This window comes from Corvus brachyrhynchos, unplaced genomic scaffold (genome assembly GCF_000691975.1).
Source record: "Corvus brachyrhynchos isolate BGI_N302 unplaced genomic scaffold, ASM69197v1 scaffold255, whole genome shotgun sequence".
Lineage (NCBI taxonomy): Eukaryota > Metazoa > Chordata > Aves > Passeriformes > Corvidae > Corvus > Corvus brachyrhynchos.
Window position 1 is genome coordinate 6,725,673 of NW_008238358.1, and position 15,214 is coordinate 6,740,886.

Consider the following 15,214-nt stretch of genomic DNA (forward strand, 5'->3'; position numbering starts at 1 on the left):
ACCGGGAGTTCTGCCCCCGCCGGGCTCCCCGCCGACCCTGCTCTGAAGGATGCGGGCGCTCGGCATGTGGGACGTGCAGATGGAAGCATTTTACCGGTTGTTTTTTAAAATAATGGCAGGAAAGTTTTTTTAGTGGTAACTAGTTAAGGAGAAGTGGGAACTAGTATATTCTTTCTTTTAAAATGTTCCTGCTGTAGAGCCCAGTCCTCGGGGTTGGGCGCGGGGCACTCCCGGGGGTGAACGCCCGAGCTGGCACCTGCGAGCCTGGGGCACCGGCCGCGAGCCTTTTTGGGTACGGCGGTGTGGCATTGAGTGTACCTGGATCTGGGGGGACGGTTAAGGGATTTGTTGAAAGCTTTTTAAAACTCCAAGGTCAACAGAAACTTTTTAAAACGTGTAACACTTCATTTTTGTATTTTTAGAGCTACCTCCCAAATGTTGTCGCAGTCATCAATCGCTACTTGCCGGCAGAGCAACTGAAGGCTGTAGACAGATTTGTTTCTCTTCCTTGCCAGAAACCAAGCGACCAAATGGGGTAATCAAAAGTTGCTGATCTTTTGTGTGCCCATATCTGTTCTTCAGGATCTGAGCGGAACCTTGAATCATCACTAATACTTTAAGAATAGAGAAAGTCCTTTAAGTTTCTGCTGCTTTGCAGCTATTTCGTGAAGGTAGCTAAACACAAACTCGATTGTTGCAGTTGCTCCTTCAAAGAGCTGATTAGAGGAGTAAGTGGAGCTTACTGTGCGGTGGATTAGCAACATCGCCAGTGACTTCAGAGCTGGTAAGGCAAAGTCCACGTGGACATCCAGAGTCCTGCAAGAATGTAAATGGATGAGGTTCTTGAATATAAATTGTAGACAAGTAGTAAAATTCATGTTGCCCTATCCCAATTCTCATAATCTTTAATAAAAAAACCCATAGTTTGTGTTGAGACAAATCATCTTTTGTTAGGCAATACAGTTAAATATTCAGCATTTTGTAGTTAATCTGGTTAAAAACAGTTTAAGTGAATGCATTTGGAGGTTTAGATGTTCTTCACTGGGCAAGTATATATGTATGCATACACGTAAAGTCTCAACAGCTCTTTTTTTTCCTTTCCCTCCTTCCTGTGTAAGTAGCAGCCAGCAGAGGGTGTGCAGGGTAACGAGGAACCCTTCTTTGATTATTCAAGTAAATATTTCCAGTAAATCAGCAGGGTTTATCTCCCCTTCTCTCCCTCTACCATTGCATAAACTCTTTCCTCTTTGCTCGACTATTTTTAACAGGCTACCTCGCAGCTTGTGGAAGAACAGGCACTTCTCTCTCAGCACGTCTATGTGATTAAAATTATATCTGGTGGGGCAGGTTTGTTTGTTTTTATCTGCTTTGCTTTTCAACTAATTTTAACTTTGTTGTCTCTATAGGAATCAGAATAAATCAAAATAATTTTTCTTTTGTTTTTCTTTTCCCCTGGGAGGCAGTGCTCTGCAGCAGTTTTACTGAGGTTGCTGTATGCTCACAGGGAGGTCTGCATCATTCCCAGTGCACGAGAAAGAAAAGCAGTTGAAATTTTTATATCTGCTGAGTTTGAAAAATTGTGAAATACCCTGTTGTTTCAAATGTGCAAAATTTTTTGGATGTATATAATTGAAAAACTAATTATGAAGCCCCAAGAGGGCATGATTAGTCATTTGGCCAAATAGAATAAAGCACTCAGTTAATGAATGAGTCTGGTTGACAGTGAAGTCACCCCCACCTCCACCCAGATTGGAAATATTAAGAAATATTAATATGTATGTAGTTTAAAAATAACCACTGGTAATTTGTAGTTATATCTTCTGTGTCACCATTATCTTGAAATTTTTTTTCCTTTATGTCCCTGATTGCCACTTGCATCTGTTTTGTGTAAGGTGTTTTGAGTTTTGGTAGTGTTTGGTGGTGATAATACAGATTAGGAAGGCTTTACAGGAGAGCATTGGGAATTAATGGTCAAATATTGTCTAGATAAGCTTCTAGGTACCAAGCAGAAGTAATTGTATGAAGTTAATAGTTTTCAAAATACTTTTCTGTCTAGGAGTGTCACAAAAACTGCACATACTATTCCTAATATAGGCTATATTTTTCTTTATAAGAGAGACTCTACAAGTAGGTTTAATGATTGGAGATGGAAGAAGTTGTTAGATTTGTAGTTGGAGATCAGTCAAATGTCAAAATATTTTCATCCAGTAAATACATAAAATTAGGTTCTTGGACAAAAGTAACAGGTTATTTCTATTCTTTTTGTTTTGTTTTTTTTTCCTCTGACATCCCTCTCAGAACTGATGCTTTTAAAGAATTTTACTCATCAGTTAAGTGGTTTACATATGTTTTGGGGTGTAATTCACTGTTAGAAATCTTAGAGCAGTTCTCTTCTCCTGTATCTAATTTTTCTTCTGTGGGTGTGACTGCTCAGGGTTTTAAAGCCTACATCAATTAATTTAATGCCAACATCAGGTCTGGCTAGCAGTGGATGTATGTACGTTCTTCTGCATATTCACCTGCATAAAGCTGTACTAAAGATGCTGTGTTAGCTTGTTTGCGGAGGGAAGGGGTTTTAAGGCTGTTTCTTAAAATTTCTCAATTAAACTGAGGACCTGATCTGTACTTGTAACAGTGACAAAATTGTAAAGTGTAAAAGGCAGTGCTCCACAGAGAAATTAAGACTTCCATGTTGCTCTTCAACATGGTTATCAAGTGCATTGTTTCTTTGAAAGTTTTTTTCTGAAAAATAGTTATGCTGCCACAAAATTTAGTAATTTTTAATGTAATTCAGTTTTATGTTAATTTCCTTAAAGATGAAAGTTGAATTGTTTTGATTAATAATCAAACTTAAAATATTCCTGACTGTGACTCTGAACAAGGAAAGAACTCCTAATTCTTTTAGACAACATTTCTTGCTGTCATAACTTCAGGGTATGATCATCTTACCTGATAACAAGAAAGGGTGTTTGCCTGTTTCATTAACAAACTTCAGCTGAACAATTGAGCAATGACTCGCTTCAGAAAATCTGATTTAGGCTTACAAGTGATCTAATGCTTTTTGAACTTTTAGTAGCCCTGTTGCCCACTAATCTCGTGATCTGTGGATCACGTTTAACTCTCAGGGATATACATGCATGTCTCAAGGGAGTTCCTTCACATTTAGCATTGAATGCAGCAGTAAACTTCCTCACCTACCCTACTTACTTTGCATTTTCAGAATTTATCCACTGAAATTGTTCAATTATCACTCAAAGGCTCACTTTTTCAAAGAAGGAGTTGCATATCTGGATTTTACTGATGTAAGATCATCTTAGTCATCTGACTATAGTTCCCATCTGCGCATCTTTTCATGTTCTTATTGAGATATTTAGAAAGCCAAGAAAAATTATGTGACTAGCCTAGCAGCTGAATCATTGTGTTTTATGGTGAATATCAATGCTGGCACAGGAAATGCAAGATACTAACTCAGGTCTTTTCAAATGACAGAGGGAGGAAGAGGATTTGTAAACAGTTTGCAATGTAATAATGGAATCTTTGTCCAAGCATTTCTGTAATTTAGTAATAATAATTTTCGATTGTGGTTTGGGGTTTTGGAGGACTTTCTATTTGTTTTTATTTTCAAGAATTTTATTTTTCATTGCCTTTATGTAAATTACACGTTTTGCAGAAATTGTCATGATATCTTAATTTTCATGTCTCATAATTATTATTTCATTATATCCCATATATGTTAATAATTATAGATTATATTATGAAAAATGCATACATATTTTCAAATAAAAACCATGAACAACTTGTAGTAATTGAAGTATAAATTGGAATTGTTTTAGCTGCTGAGCCACATTTTTTTAAAAAAGCCATAATAAACTCATTAACATTAGAAGAAGTTTTGATTTCTTTAATAGGCCTAAATGTTACATTTTCACTGTATGGCAGTGCTTCCATGTCTCGGTAACATTGCAGTCTCAACAGCCAAAATTAACAGTGGTTTTATTTGGCATTGTCAGCCATAAGGCAAGCTCCATTTTATTTAATCTTTGACAAATAAAAAGAAATTTTAATCTTTTTTCCTTTTTTTTCTCCTTTAGGCTTAAAATGAATAAACAATGCCTTTTTTAAAGCATGACTCATTCAAAAGTACATGTTAAATGAGGAATTGTTCATTTAATTAAAGTGATTCCTTTGCCAGTCTTTGTATTGATGTGTACAGATTAACAATTTTCAATTCACAGTACAAGACTTGTCAACTAGTACTGTTTTCCTTGAGATAAAAATCTTTGTTTTGCAATCAATTTGCACAGAATGTTTTCTAGTAGTGTTTTGTGCCTGTTCTTTTGTAACTACGTTTTGTGTTTCCAGTGCATTAAATTTGTCTGTGTGGTTTTTACAGAAGCAGCATTGGGGAAAACAAAAAAAAAGAGGAAAAAGGCGGGAAAAATAGGACTTAGAATAATTTTTAAAGTCATGCAGAGCATTTAAGGAAAAAAGAACAAAAGCCCATTAGGATAAAAGTAGCAGGAAGGGTATTTCATTTTACTCGTCTCATAGAAAGCCTACATAAACAATATGCAAAAAACCCCACCAAAAATGCTGGCACTAGCTGCACACACTTGTTAACTTTTATAGATCCTTTATGAAGATATTCCAAATAAGGTAAAATATAGCAATATAAGACAAAATAATACATGTAATAGAAAAATCTGAATCACTTTATGATTTGCATTAGTAGAAGTTAACATGTATAACCATTAGATTTCAAAGACAGCATTGAACAGGGATCTGGAGAATACATGGCAGAAATTTTGGAAAGCTTTATGTGCATTATGTTTACACTTAAAGAAAGATAATATAATTTCCTATTTAAAAGCATAAAACCACAGTCACAGTTCCATTTGAAGAAAATGAGTGGGGTGAAAAATGTCAATTTTGCTGACAGTATGTCCCCACTAGAAGAAGTGGTTTCTTTACTGATCATTTCTTGCTTGCGTTCGTACAATATCAAACTTGGGTTATTGTTTTACTGCGTACTTCTTTTCTTTTGCCTGCCTGATAGGACTTTGAAATGATACCAAATAATTTACCTTTCAACTGGTTTCATTCCAGTAGCCTACTTTGGGATTATTTGGGCTTTCAGCACACTGAAGGGGTGTTGGCATTTTCTAAAAAGCATTTGAATTGATATTTTAGTAAATCATTTTGGTAAATCTGATACCAGTTCTTGATTATTTGACCAGTCTCTCATGTAAGTGACATAAATAATTAGGTTACTACAAAACTGTAATTTGAGTTAAATGTGTTTTCAGGTCTCTCAACACAATAAACTTCCTTACAAGGCTTTCTGCTTTATATCTGAGGAAAAGCAAGATGCAACACAGGCACCAAAGTAGTAGACGACCAGCGGTTCCACTCGGATCACGGATTTTAACTGATCCTTCTAAGGTCTTTGAGCATAACATGTGGTAAGATGTTTCTTCAAGGCTGATTTTCATATAATTTTGTATACTGTTTACTCCGACGAATGATGGTGTGGGTGTATAAAACAAGGTACTGCCAGAACAGACACGTGAAGGTAGCACTAGAGGAAACTTGAGACTGTCAGAAGTAATCTGACAGTTACGAGCTCTCAGTGATTCGCGTTAAAAGCTGCCAAGCAAGTAGTTAGTCAAGGAGTGAAAGGCAAAATATTGTTGAAAATGTAGAGATAAGATAGTTCATGTTATTTATAACAGCAGAAAGTTGCTAGTTACGTACAATAACATTGCATGCTGGCACCCTAGTCTAAAACTGACATCATTTTGGAAGGTACGTGTAAATTACTCATATTCTTCTAAAGGTGTACTGAAGATGTTACAGATAATTCAACAGAAATTTTCACACACTGTGCAATTATCAAAAAAAGTAAATTGAATTTTAACATAAAGATGTAATAGCAGAGAAAACATCAATGTGTACATGCTGACAAGAATAAGAATTGCCCTGATTTGCAACATCTCCATCTCTAAAAGGTATTTTTGTGGTTAATGGATACTCAGAAAAGAGTGAGATTCAACACAGTGGGAAAAATTATATTGAAAAGCCTAAGATTTTTGACTGTGGAATGGAGATGAACACAAAACAGCAAGTGATATAGGAAGTGTTAGAAGGATAGAAGAATATCTAAATTTGTTTAGGAAGTAGAATATCTGGTCTCCCAAATATCTATCTACCTGAGATATTTGGGAGACCAGAAATTTCTATTCCTATAGTTCATAATAAACCCAAGGAATATTTGTTGAGAAGTGGTAAATTTAGAAGCTATACAAAAAATTACTTCTTACAAAATGTTAAATGTATTTTTGAATTCTGTCACCATTTTTGAAAGCAAAGGTTTAACAAAATTAGGAAAAGGATTGGATGTGGCTAACAATAACCAATGGGTAACATAACATAGGAGTAACATGACGCATTTCAGGACTTAAGCTTGCTTCATAGAAGTAATCTGCAATTTTACTTTTACTTTCCTCAGAGGTGTCCTCTGCTGTCAGCTGTCAGAGAAGCTACAAGACAAGCATTTGTTCTGAAATGAAGTTTCAGCTTGCCAGGGCTTTTAAAATTACTAATTTTTTTATAATCTGTTTTATTGGTCCACTTTGCTTTTTAATCTAAATTATTTCAAAATATTCTCTATATCAAATTCTGATGAAGAAAATGTCTTAAGAATATGATACAGAAGATTGTCTTCTGGTTAATAAAGTAGTATATTTGTTACTCTTTTTAGTCTCTAAATTTGGGCTTAACTCATTAGTTAAGATACACAACCAGATCTGTCAGCTGTTAGTGTTTTCTAAACTAGATGTCCCCAAGCTGTGGTCTCCAGCACTTATCACTTTAAGGCCAAATTTGGAGTTAGCTATTCTTCTTGGTCAAAAAAGCTGGAAGCTGGCTGATTATTGTGTTAAGAGTGTAAAGTTTGTCTCTGTATTTCATAAATCTATATGCAGTGTAGTTCTGGAGCATCTTCCAGGCTCAGTGCTTCCTGCTATGTGGATGAATCCTTTACATGTGTAAATGCTGATTCAAATGTAGGCTATATAAGCAAGGTAGGCAAAGATTTTAAGAAAAAGGCCACCCTTTTTCTGTAACATTTTTTCTTGATGAAACTCAGTTAATTCATTTGTTTTATAATTTCCTTCAAAAAATTGATCATGTGTAGCTTCAGTTTTTCCTGCTAGCCTTTGAAGACAGTCTAATACAAAGTTATCAAACTTTGATGCAGGTGGTTGGGATGGATTGTGAAGATGGAAGTGAAAGAAACAGGGTTGTTCAGGAAGTGGATCTTCAGATGAATCCATGTAGCTCAGATGGGAAAACAGGTGAAATTGAATTGAAGCAGAAGTCCATGGATGTTGTGATGGTCTTGATAAATCAAGAACCTGGCTATGATGTGGGGTAGGTCCTTGTTTCTGAATCTCACTGAACTGGCAGGGTTCTCACTAGGGACATAAGGAGAATTAGGATGAGTGGTGGTAGTGCTAAATAGATTATACAGGGTGACCATAAGATACTCATCTCCTCTAGCACTGATGTATGATGTCCTTTTGTTTTCCACTCATCATCTTTGGTAGTTCATACAGTGGCATTCTTTTTGTGTGAATTGGCAGAGAGACAAGAGCTACTACCATTGCTGCTAGAAATACTAAGTAAATTAAATTTGGGAACTAATGCTTTAGATGTTTGTTGTGGTGCTTTTCTGTCGTTTTGGGAGAGAAATAATGAATGATGCTAGACACTGGAGCAAAAAATGCCTGCTTCTATTGAGGTCAGTAATTGACAGAGTTTTCACATTATCCCAGAGATAATTAAACCCTGTGTTAGCAAACAAGTTAGTGGAAAAGGACTAAGTTGAATAAGCAGAACTGAAAGCAGCATTGTTTGATCTCATATCAGGCCTGCTCATGTTAACAGTTCCTGGTGTGGTTAAAATGGATAGCTTGCTTTGCTGCTCTAAGTGTTCAGCTTAAAACAATTCTGTATTTAAACACTTCTGTGCTTAGAATTCTTATGTGTCTTGTGTTCCTACCAGCTTGTATTGCTGAAGGAGCTGCCTCATTTGAAGCATCCAAACTATGTAAATAGTTTGTGGGAGAGCTACACAATGTCCCTTCTTTTGTAGATTTTGATCAAGAAGTGCTGCAGCAGTATTGTTACTTGGGATCTACCATATAGAAATTTCTACAAAAGTGCCAAAAGGTGCTCTATGACTTTCCAAGGAGGGGAAAAAAAAGGCGTTTAATGAAGATGGAGGGCTTCAGGCACCTTTAGTATTGTGTGTTGAGCCCCTAAGGGCTCTGACAGACATGCAATGATGGATTAAAATTGATCAGCTAAAGATTACACCGCAGCAAGTCATCTGTCAGAAGGGCTGCCTGTGTATTATTGCCATCTGAATAGTCCTTGGTTTCAGCTTGCTGGAATAGGCAAGGTCAATACTGGTGATAGCGGTGAGGGAAGCAAGTCTTTCCAAGAGGATGTCTGCCTAGTAATGCTTTGGTCATTTGGTTTTATTCTGCTGCAGTGTGTCTGTCAGAGCCATGACACTGCACAGGAACATTTGGTATATGAACAAATACAGGAAGGGGAGAGGCAACCTGCTGGGGACAATAATGAGAAATATTTCAGTAGAGAGGCGGAAATCAAGTCTGAGGCAAGCAGACAAATATATACCAATTAGTCTCCCACAATTAACAAAAGAGGAACAGTGAAGGTCTAAGAATTAAATTACCTATATGTCACCATGTACGGAAAAGGAAGATGCTCATTAGCTTTTAGAGACAATCAACTCTTTTCAAGTTGGCACCTTCTTCCTTTTCCCATAGTAACCAACGGAATTTTAGTAATGGGCTTTCAGTTAGTCGATTTCAGTAGGATTAGGATCTAATAGATGACTTGAATTATATTATCTAATTTAATCTGTTCAGACCGGAGAATTTGGAGGGACAGCTGACTGGCTTTTGAAAACATCCTGCAGCACATTTTTGGGCAGCCCCCATTGTCTGATCCAAACCCAGAATCTGCAGGGAAGGCAGTTTAGTCATCAGGGTCAGATCTGGGCTTGGTTCTGTGACCATGGATTAACATAACATTTAGGTAACCACACAAATATAGATGGCATTGACTTTGGAAACATTGCAGCACTGCTTGACTTTTCTTACAAATGTCTCATTCAGGTTTTTTTAAAATGTTACCTATCTGTATTCCTCAGAAAAGTAAAATCCTGTTAATCAATTCCACCTGTTCCAGTTGAATAGGTGGATTATGCTTCCTGTTTCAGAAACAGCTGATTTCTTTGCTAGTCCTTAGTTCCCATCATAAGCACTATTAATGTGAGATGTTTCTTGCATTAGGGTGTTTGTTGGTAGGTCTGTTATTGTATTCAGCTAAATACAGTTCTAATGGGATACTCAAAATACATGCCTGTAAACACACTCAATTTGCAAGATATATATAATCCAGTTATTAAGAAAAGAAATACATTCTACTTCAGTCTCTTTGCAGTTGGGACATCTTAATCACTTGACTTTTACCTAATTAGTAATTAATTTTCATCTATCATACACTGAAACTTAGGTTTTAACTGTCAGTCTCGTTGTGGTCATTTGCTTGCACTCAAAATATAAAAAAAAAGTATTTGAGACAGTGTCGCTAATTCATGACTGTTTTTCCTGGGAAAAAAATATTGTGAAAAACCCTACTGAAAAGCTGGGTCTTCAACTGCCTTCTGCAGGGACCACATGCAATGGTCACAAGAAGAAGAGGAGAATGCCAAGAAAAAAGCAACAGAGAACTCCCTTGTGAAAGTTCAATCAGAAGACCAAGGTAACAAATATTGAATGGTATAAAAATTCTCGTTTTAATGCTCTTTATTAAAACATTTGAAGATGCTGTAGAATTCAGGAAGACCCTTCTTATTTCTTTCTCTTGTCTAAATTTTTTGATTAGTTTTTGGGTTTTTTTTCCCTTTGTTGCCTCAAAAGATCTCAAAGTGTGTTTTTCTAACAATATAGTTACTTATTTGAACAATTTTGCAGTTGGAGTGGCAGTAGGCTCTATGTAAACAAGTACATCAGTATGGTGCAGTTGTTCTGAACCCTTTCACAGTCCTTCAGAATACAACTCCTACTACACAAGGCTTTTACAGGATCAAAGGGAATGAGTTTGCATTCAGCTAGGGTACTAGGGATGAAGATTCCCATGTACAATATTCAAATGCTTTTTAGGGATTTGTGGACTATTTAGAGAGCTTGTGTTTGTACATTGCACCATATTTCAGTTAACTGCCATGAAAGTTGCAGTGGTCCCAGCTGGTCCCAGCTTGCTGTCTGCCAGGCTGAACTGGGAGTGCTTCAGCAATCAATGTGTTCACTTTGTGTGGAGGGTGTTCCAATACATCCTGCACAGTCTGCTCTGTATGGGATTAAGGAGTTTTGTGCCTGTCTTCAGAAAGGAAATTTAGTGTGTTCTGGATTTCTGAAGAGTGATAGCTCTAGGTTCAAACTGGCAAACTAAACCATAGACTAAACTCTAGGATAGTTATGAATGCTAAAGCTGGAATATCAACTTGATAGTAGCATAGAAGACTGGATTCTTAATTTGTTGTTCTGTTTGAAAGATATTCTGAAAGGAGTTACTTGGATGTCCTGTGCCTCAGTTTACGTAGCCTGTTGTGAATCTGTCAGATAGTGTCATTGTGATCCTACGCCTTGATGTAATTAAGGTACCTGTTGGAGTTTATTTGAATTACTTGAGAACGTGCCTTGCATTGTGTGCCCTTCACCACCTTGAATACTCTGGGATTGTCAGCCTGCCTTTCTCTGTTACCTCTCACACATTCTTTATCTACATGCAGGAGTACAATGTTTGTTTTTCAAAAATTACATCTAATATCTTCATTTGATCTGTATAAAAAGCTGAAAAAGAGCTCGTAATTGAAAAGTAAGCTGTGTGACCATGTGGCTCATGGAACCTTTCATTCTTTCTCTACAATCAATTACAAGTTAGTTTGTGTTGGTGAGAAATGGAATAATCAGTCATTTGTCTATTGCCAAGAAATGCAAGAATCCAAGGACATCTCCTATGAATGCCCCTCTGTTTAGAACTTGAATAGGTGAGCATTGGTGATAGTGCTCCTTCAGAAAGCTTCAGCTTCATTCTGCAAGTGGAAGTACATTTTGGCCTATTTGTGTAAACAATGAACTAGACCAAGGCTAATGAGCAGATTATACTGGGGCCTTGAAAAATACAGTAAGGAGAAAAAAGACAAGACAGACTTCAACAATACTATTATATTACTAAAGTAGAATAGTCCTGGTGAGCCTTTTTAAAGCAAGAGAAGTTAAACCGAATGAACTCATGATACTACCTTTAGGAATTTGATTTACTTATTAGCATGTGCAATTTTGTCTCAGGCATGCTTGCTAGCATTGGAAGATTCTGTTATGGAGAAAAATTGATTGATAAAGTAAAGTTGTTTTGGCGGGGGAGGGCTGGGGTTTTTTTTGTCTTGGAAGTTTATCTGTTTTTTAGTTATGTAATTTTTACATGCTTTGGCAAATTTAGTGGGTAGGCTAATTAAAAACACAAAATGAAACAAAAATTTGATAATACTGCATACATGTTATTACACAGAGGTGCAGGAATGACCACTGCAACAATGCAGAGTAAAGTGTTCCTTCATTTGAACCTGTGTCATTCCTTACTAATACAATTTGAAAGGCTGACTTTAGGTACTGCTTTCCTTCAGAAAACTGGATGTGAATTTAAGTACAAGGGTTCTGAGCAGACTTGCAGGAAAGTGGTGGCTACAGCAAGGGGTGATAATAATTTGAGAACCTTTTGAGTAGAAGGGTTTCTGTTTTTTATACTGAAACTGAGCAGTCTATAAATGTGCAACTTAAACTATTGAAATCTGATATATATATGACCTCAATCAACTCTGAACTTATAAAACAGGTCTGTACAATTACAATTACATGGCTGGGTCTTGCCCTTTAATAATACAACTGGATATATTAAATGTTAATTTTAAAACATTATGCAGATTTCTAGGACAAGGCATTCTGCCACCTCCTTACCACTTCCCACTGCCTGTCTGTGCCTCTAATGATAATTCTCAGCCTTGTTTATCTCTGAAAAGCTGTAGTGATTTAGGAAATAATATGTTAAGATTTAAAGAGAGTAGTAGGAGAAGTGCACCATGCATTTACTCTGTGCATTTATATTAAAAGAATTAATGTGTTGGTGTGAGTGAGAACAAAATAAGAAAGGCAACACATTATATGAGGTACACTTTTGCAGCAAGAGATGTCAGGGGTAGCAAGATAATTCTGCAAATGCTTTGGAAATAAGGGGGGAAAAGCAAGAAAAAAGGTTTGGTTTGGTACTTAGGAGGGATAAGGAAGGGAAAACCATCAACAAAAGAGACATTGAAAAGCTGTAATTCTTATCTTTTTATCAGCCTTCCTTTGAAAGGGTTAGCTAGCTCCAGTCCAGTGGCTAGCACACTTAGTGCTAGTGAGAAGGAGGAAAGATTTTGTTCTTGAACTGAGAAAGAACAGGTTACAAAGTACATCCATAGAGTACATGGATGACTGGAAAAGCAGAAAAGAGAATATTTGCTTTTTTAAAAAGGGAGGTGGGAAAAAAGAAGAGTCAGATAATTAATTTCAGTTCCTGGGAAAATACTGGAAGAGTACATCCAGAACTTGCAGACATTGGGTTCAGAAGAACAAAGGAGATGAATACTGGCCAACAATCATTTTTTTCAAGAATAAATCATGTAAAATCAAGCTAATTTCCTTATTGGAGAAGGTTACAAGCCCTGGGGATAAGGGAAAAGCAGCAGATGTCCTGAAATTTATCCTTAGTCAGGCTTCTGACTTGCTTTACTTGACATTTTCATAAGCAAGTTAGGCAAGCAAGAGCTAATGAAACTGCTTTTGGGTGAATGAATGCCTACAGAGATCCTTTCAGAAGGGAAAGGATTTGTGCTGGGCAGAGGAGTGTTTTATTCTGTGTCCAGTTCTGCTTGGTATTTTCATTAGTGACCTCAGGAAACAGGAGACTTGAAGATGATGTTAAGGGAAGAGATGTTTCAAGTATGATGAAGGACAGAATTAAGATTTGGAAAGATCTGGACAAACAGTGGAAAAAAATAATCTGAAATATATAAATTTGCTAAAAATAAGTGCAGATTTCTTTGCTTCAGAAGAATCCATTGAAAAAACCTAGATTCTGGAACAATTGGTTTGGTAGTCATTTTGCAGAGGAAGATTGGAGAGTTGTGGTGAATCACTAGCTGAATCAGCAGTGTCATACTGTTGCAAAATGGCAAGCTGGGAGTTATAAACAGGATTACAACCTGTAAGCCTCATAAAATACTCCTTTTGCTCTGCACTGATAATGCCTTTGCCAGAATACAGCACCCAAAAGTAGTAAATCAATTGGAGAGAATCTAGAGAAGAAAAATTGAAATTATCAGAAGTCTAAAAATCAAAAAGAATAGAGTTAGGTTTAGACAATCTAGAAAAGAGGTTGTTTATGGAGACATAGTAAAATACTTCAAATATGTAAATAGGTGTTGCAAAGAGAAAAGAGAGTAATCTTTGCTTTATCTGCTTGGTCCCTAGCTGGGACAAGAATTGCTGGACCTAATTGCAAGATGGAAGTTTCTAGTTAGGTAGTGGAAAAGGTTTCCAACTGCATTGAAAATTAAGGACTGTGATATATTACTGAAGAAAGTTGTATGTGCAAAGTGGTATTTTAAGAATAAGTTGGACAGATCTTTGTGGAGAAGGGGTATGAACTCCCTGACTGCGTGAAATCCCTTTCAGTCCCACTCTTTGACATTCTAACACTCAGTTAGAATGTTTTGTGAATTAGAAGTTAACACAAAGGTCTACTGTAAGACTCTGACGTGTTTTGAAAGTAAGAAAGCCAGTATGTTCCTTCTGCATTGGTGAATGGTTAAGCGTGAATTACTGTCTATTTGCTATGCAGTAGCGTTTGTCAGTCCAGTTCACAGAACTGGAATTTTGTTTTAAGAGGTGATGAGGTACCAACAAATTTGCAGTTGGTTATGGAATTTCATAAAGCATGACATAATTTCAATTTAGTATTTCTTAAATAAGTGAAAAGATGCATTGCTTTTTTTATTTGAGCCATGAAAGCTTGTCTAAGGAACTTCAGATTGCTTATTTTGGTGGTGCTGTTCTATGATGTCACTAAATTTTTTTAAAAATGCAGTAAGCCTGTCTACCTCTTCCTAAGCGACATAAAATCTGATTAAACCTTCATAGGAGTTATTTTGAGCACAAGTTAAGACAAGACAGAAAATCCATATGTTTTAATTTAAATGTACAATGTGTGGAATTATGGATTTTTAAACTGTATATTGAGGTCCAAATTATATGTTGCTTTAGAGTATATTCTAGCTGAGCTCATATTCACCAAGGTTTTGTTCTGTTTTAATTTCAGATAAATATGAGAAAGAAGCCAGTAAATATTGGAATGAATTTTACAAGACCCATAAAAATAGCTTTTTCAAGGATCGCAATTGGCTGTTTCTGGAGTTTCCAGAAATTCTTCCAGAAAAAAGGAGACATGAGTTCAAAATAGAAAAAATATCTTCAGAACACACAAAAATAAATAATAACAACAGTTTTTCATTTGAAAATGAAATGCTTAAAGAAGGAGAGAAATACTGGAGGAAAAATTATGGAGGTGGTTCTACTGCTGGACAAGGATGTGTATATAATGAAAATCAAGCAAAGGCTCTTACAGACAATCCTCAAGGTAAAAACTGTGGAGAAGAACTTGGCAAGCTAGAATCCTTCCCTGGTTGTGATGCCACGTACCGAATATTAGAGGTAATGCACTGCAAATGTTCTACCCATCATATACAGCTCCACTTAATTGCTCAAAAATCTGATAAAGACCCTTACTAAGTATCAAGAAAGGAAGCCTTTGGAATTTTACATACTACATTCATTTATGGCAGAAACTTTCAGAGAAACCTAGGATCTGTACTTGGTTTTCCCTTTAAAGTTTCTCCCAAATCAGAATAGGGCTAGATTGTCAGATTCCATTTTCATTGAAAGTCAGGTTTCTCATTTCCTAAGGAAAGGTGTGTGTTTAAGTGCTTTGTCTAAAAGTGCAAGTACTGGCTGCATTCCTG

The 15,214-nt window shown here is 36.4% G+C and overlaps 1 protein-coding gene across 6 annotated transcripts in view; it reads left to right on the forward strand.

The window, feature by feature from the left end:
• The first annotated feature begins 6 nt into the window (after positions 1 to 6).
• Positions 7 to 15,214, forward strand: part of METTL8 (methyltransferase like 8) — a 46,734-nt gene continuing 31,526 nt past the window's right edge. For 3 of the 6 annotated variants that reach the window (XR_001862394.1, XR_001862395.1, XM_017735683.1), the window contains exons 1-4: positions 5,376 to 5,462; positions 7,259 to 7,431; positions 9,767 to 9,858; positions 14,515 to 14,906. Coding sequence is in view for 4 of the 6 variants with exons in the window: in XM_017735683.1 (XP_017591172.1) it covers positions 7,268 to 7,431; positions 9,767 to 9,858; positions 14,515 to 14,906 (648 nt within the window). In the remaining 2 variants the exon portion in view is untranslated. Of the gene's footprint in view, positions 536 to 1,268; positions 1,348 to 5,306; positions 5,463 to 7,258; positions 7,432 to 9,766; positions 9,859 to 14,514; positions 14,907 to 15,214 lie in introns of those variants that run through there. The other 3 variants (XM_017735686.1, XM_017735687.1, XM_017735685.1) reach the window with 3 other exon arrangements.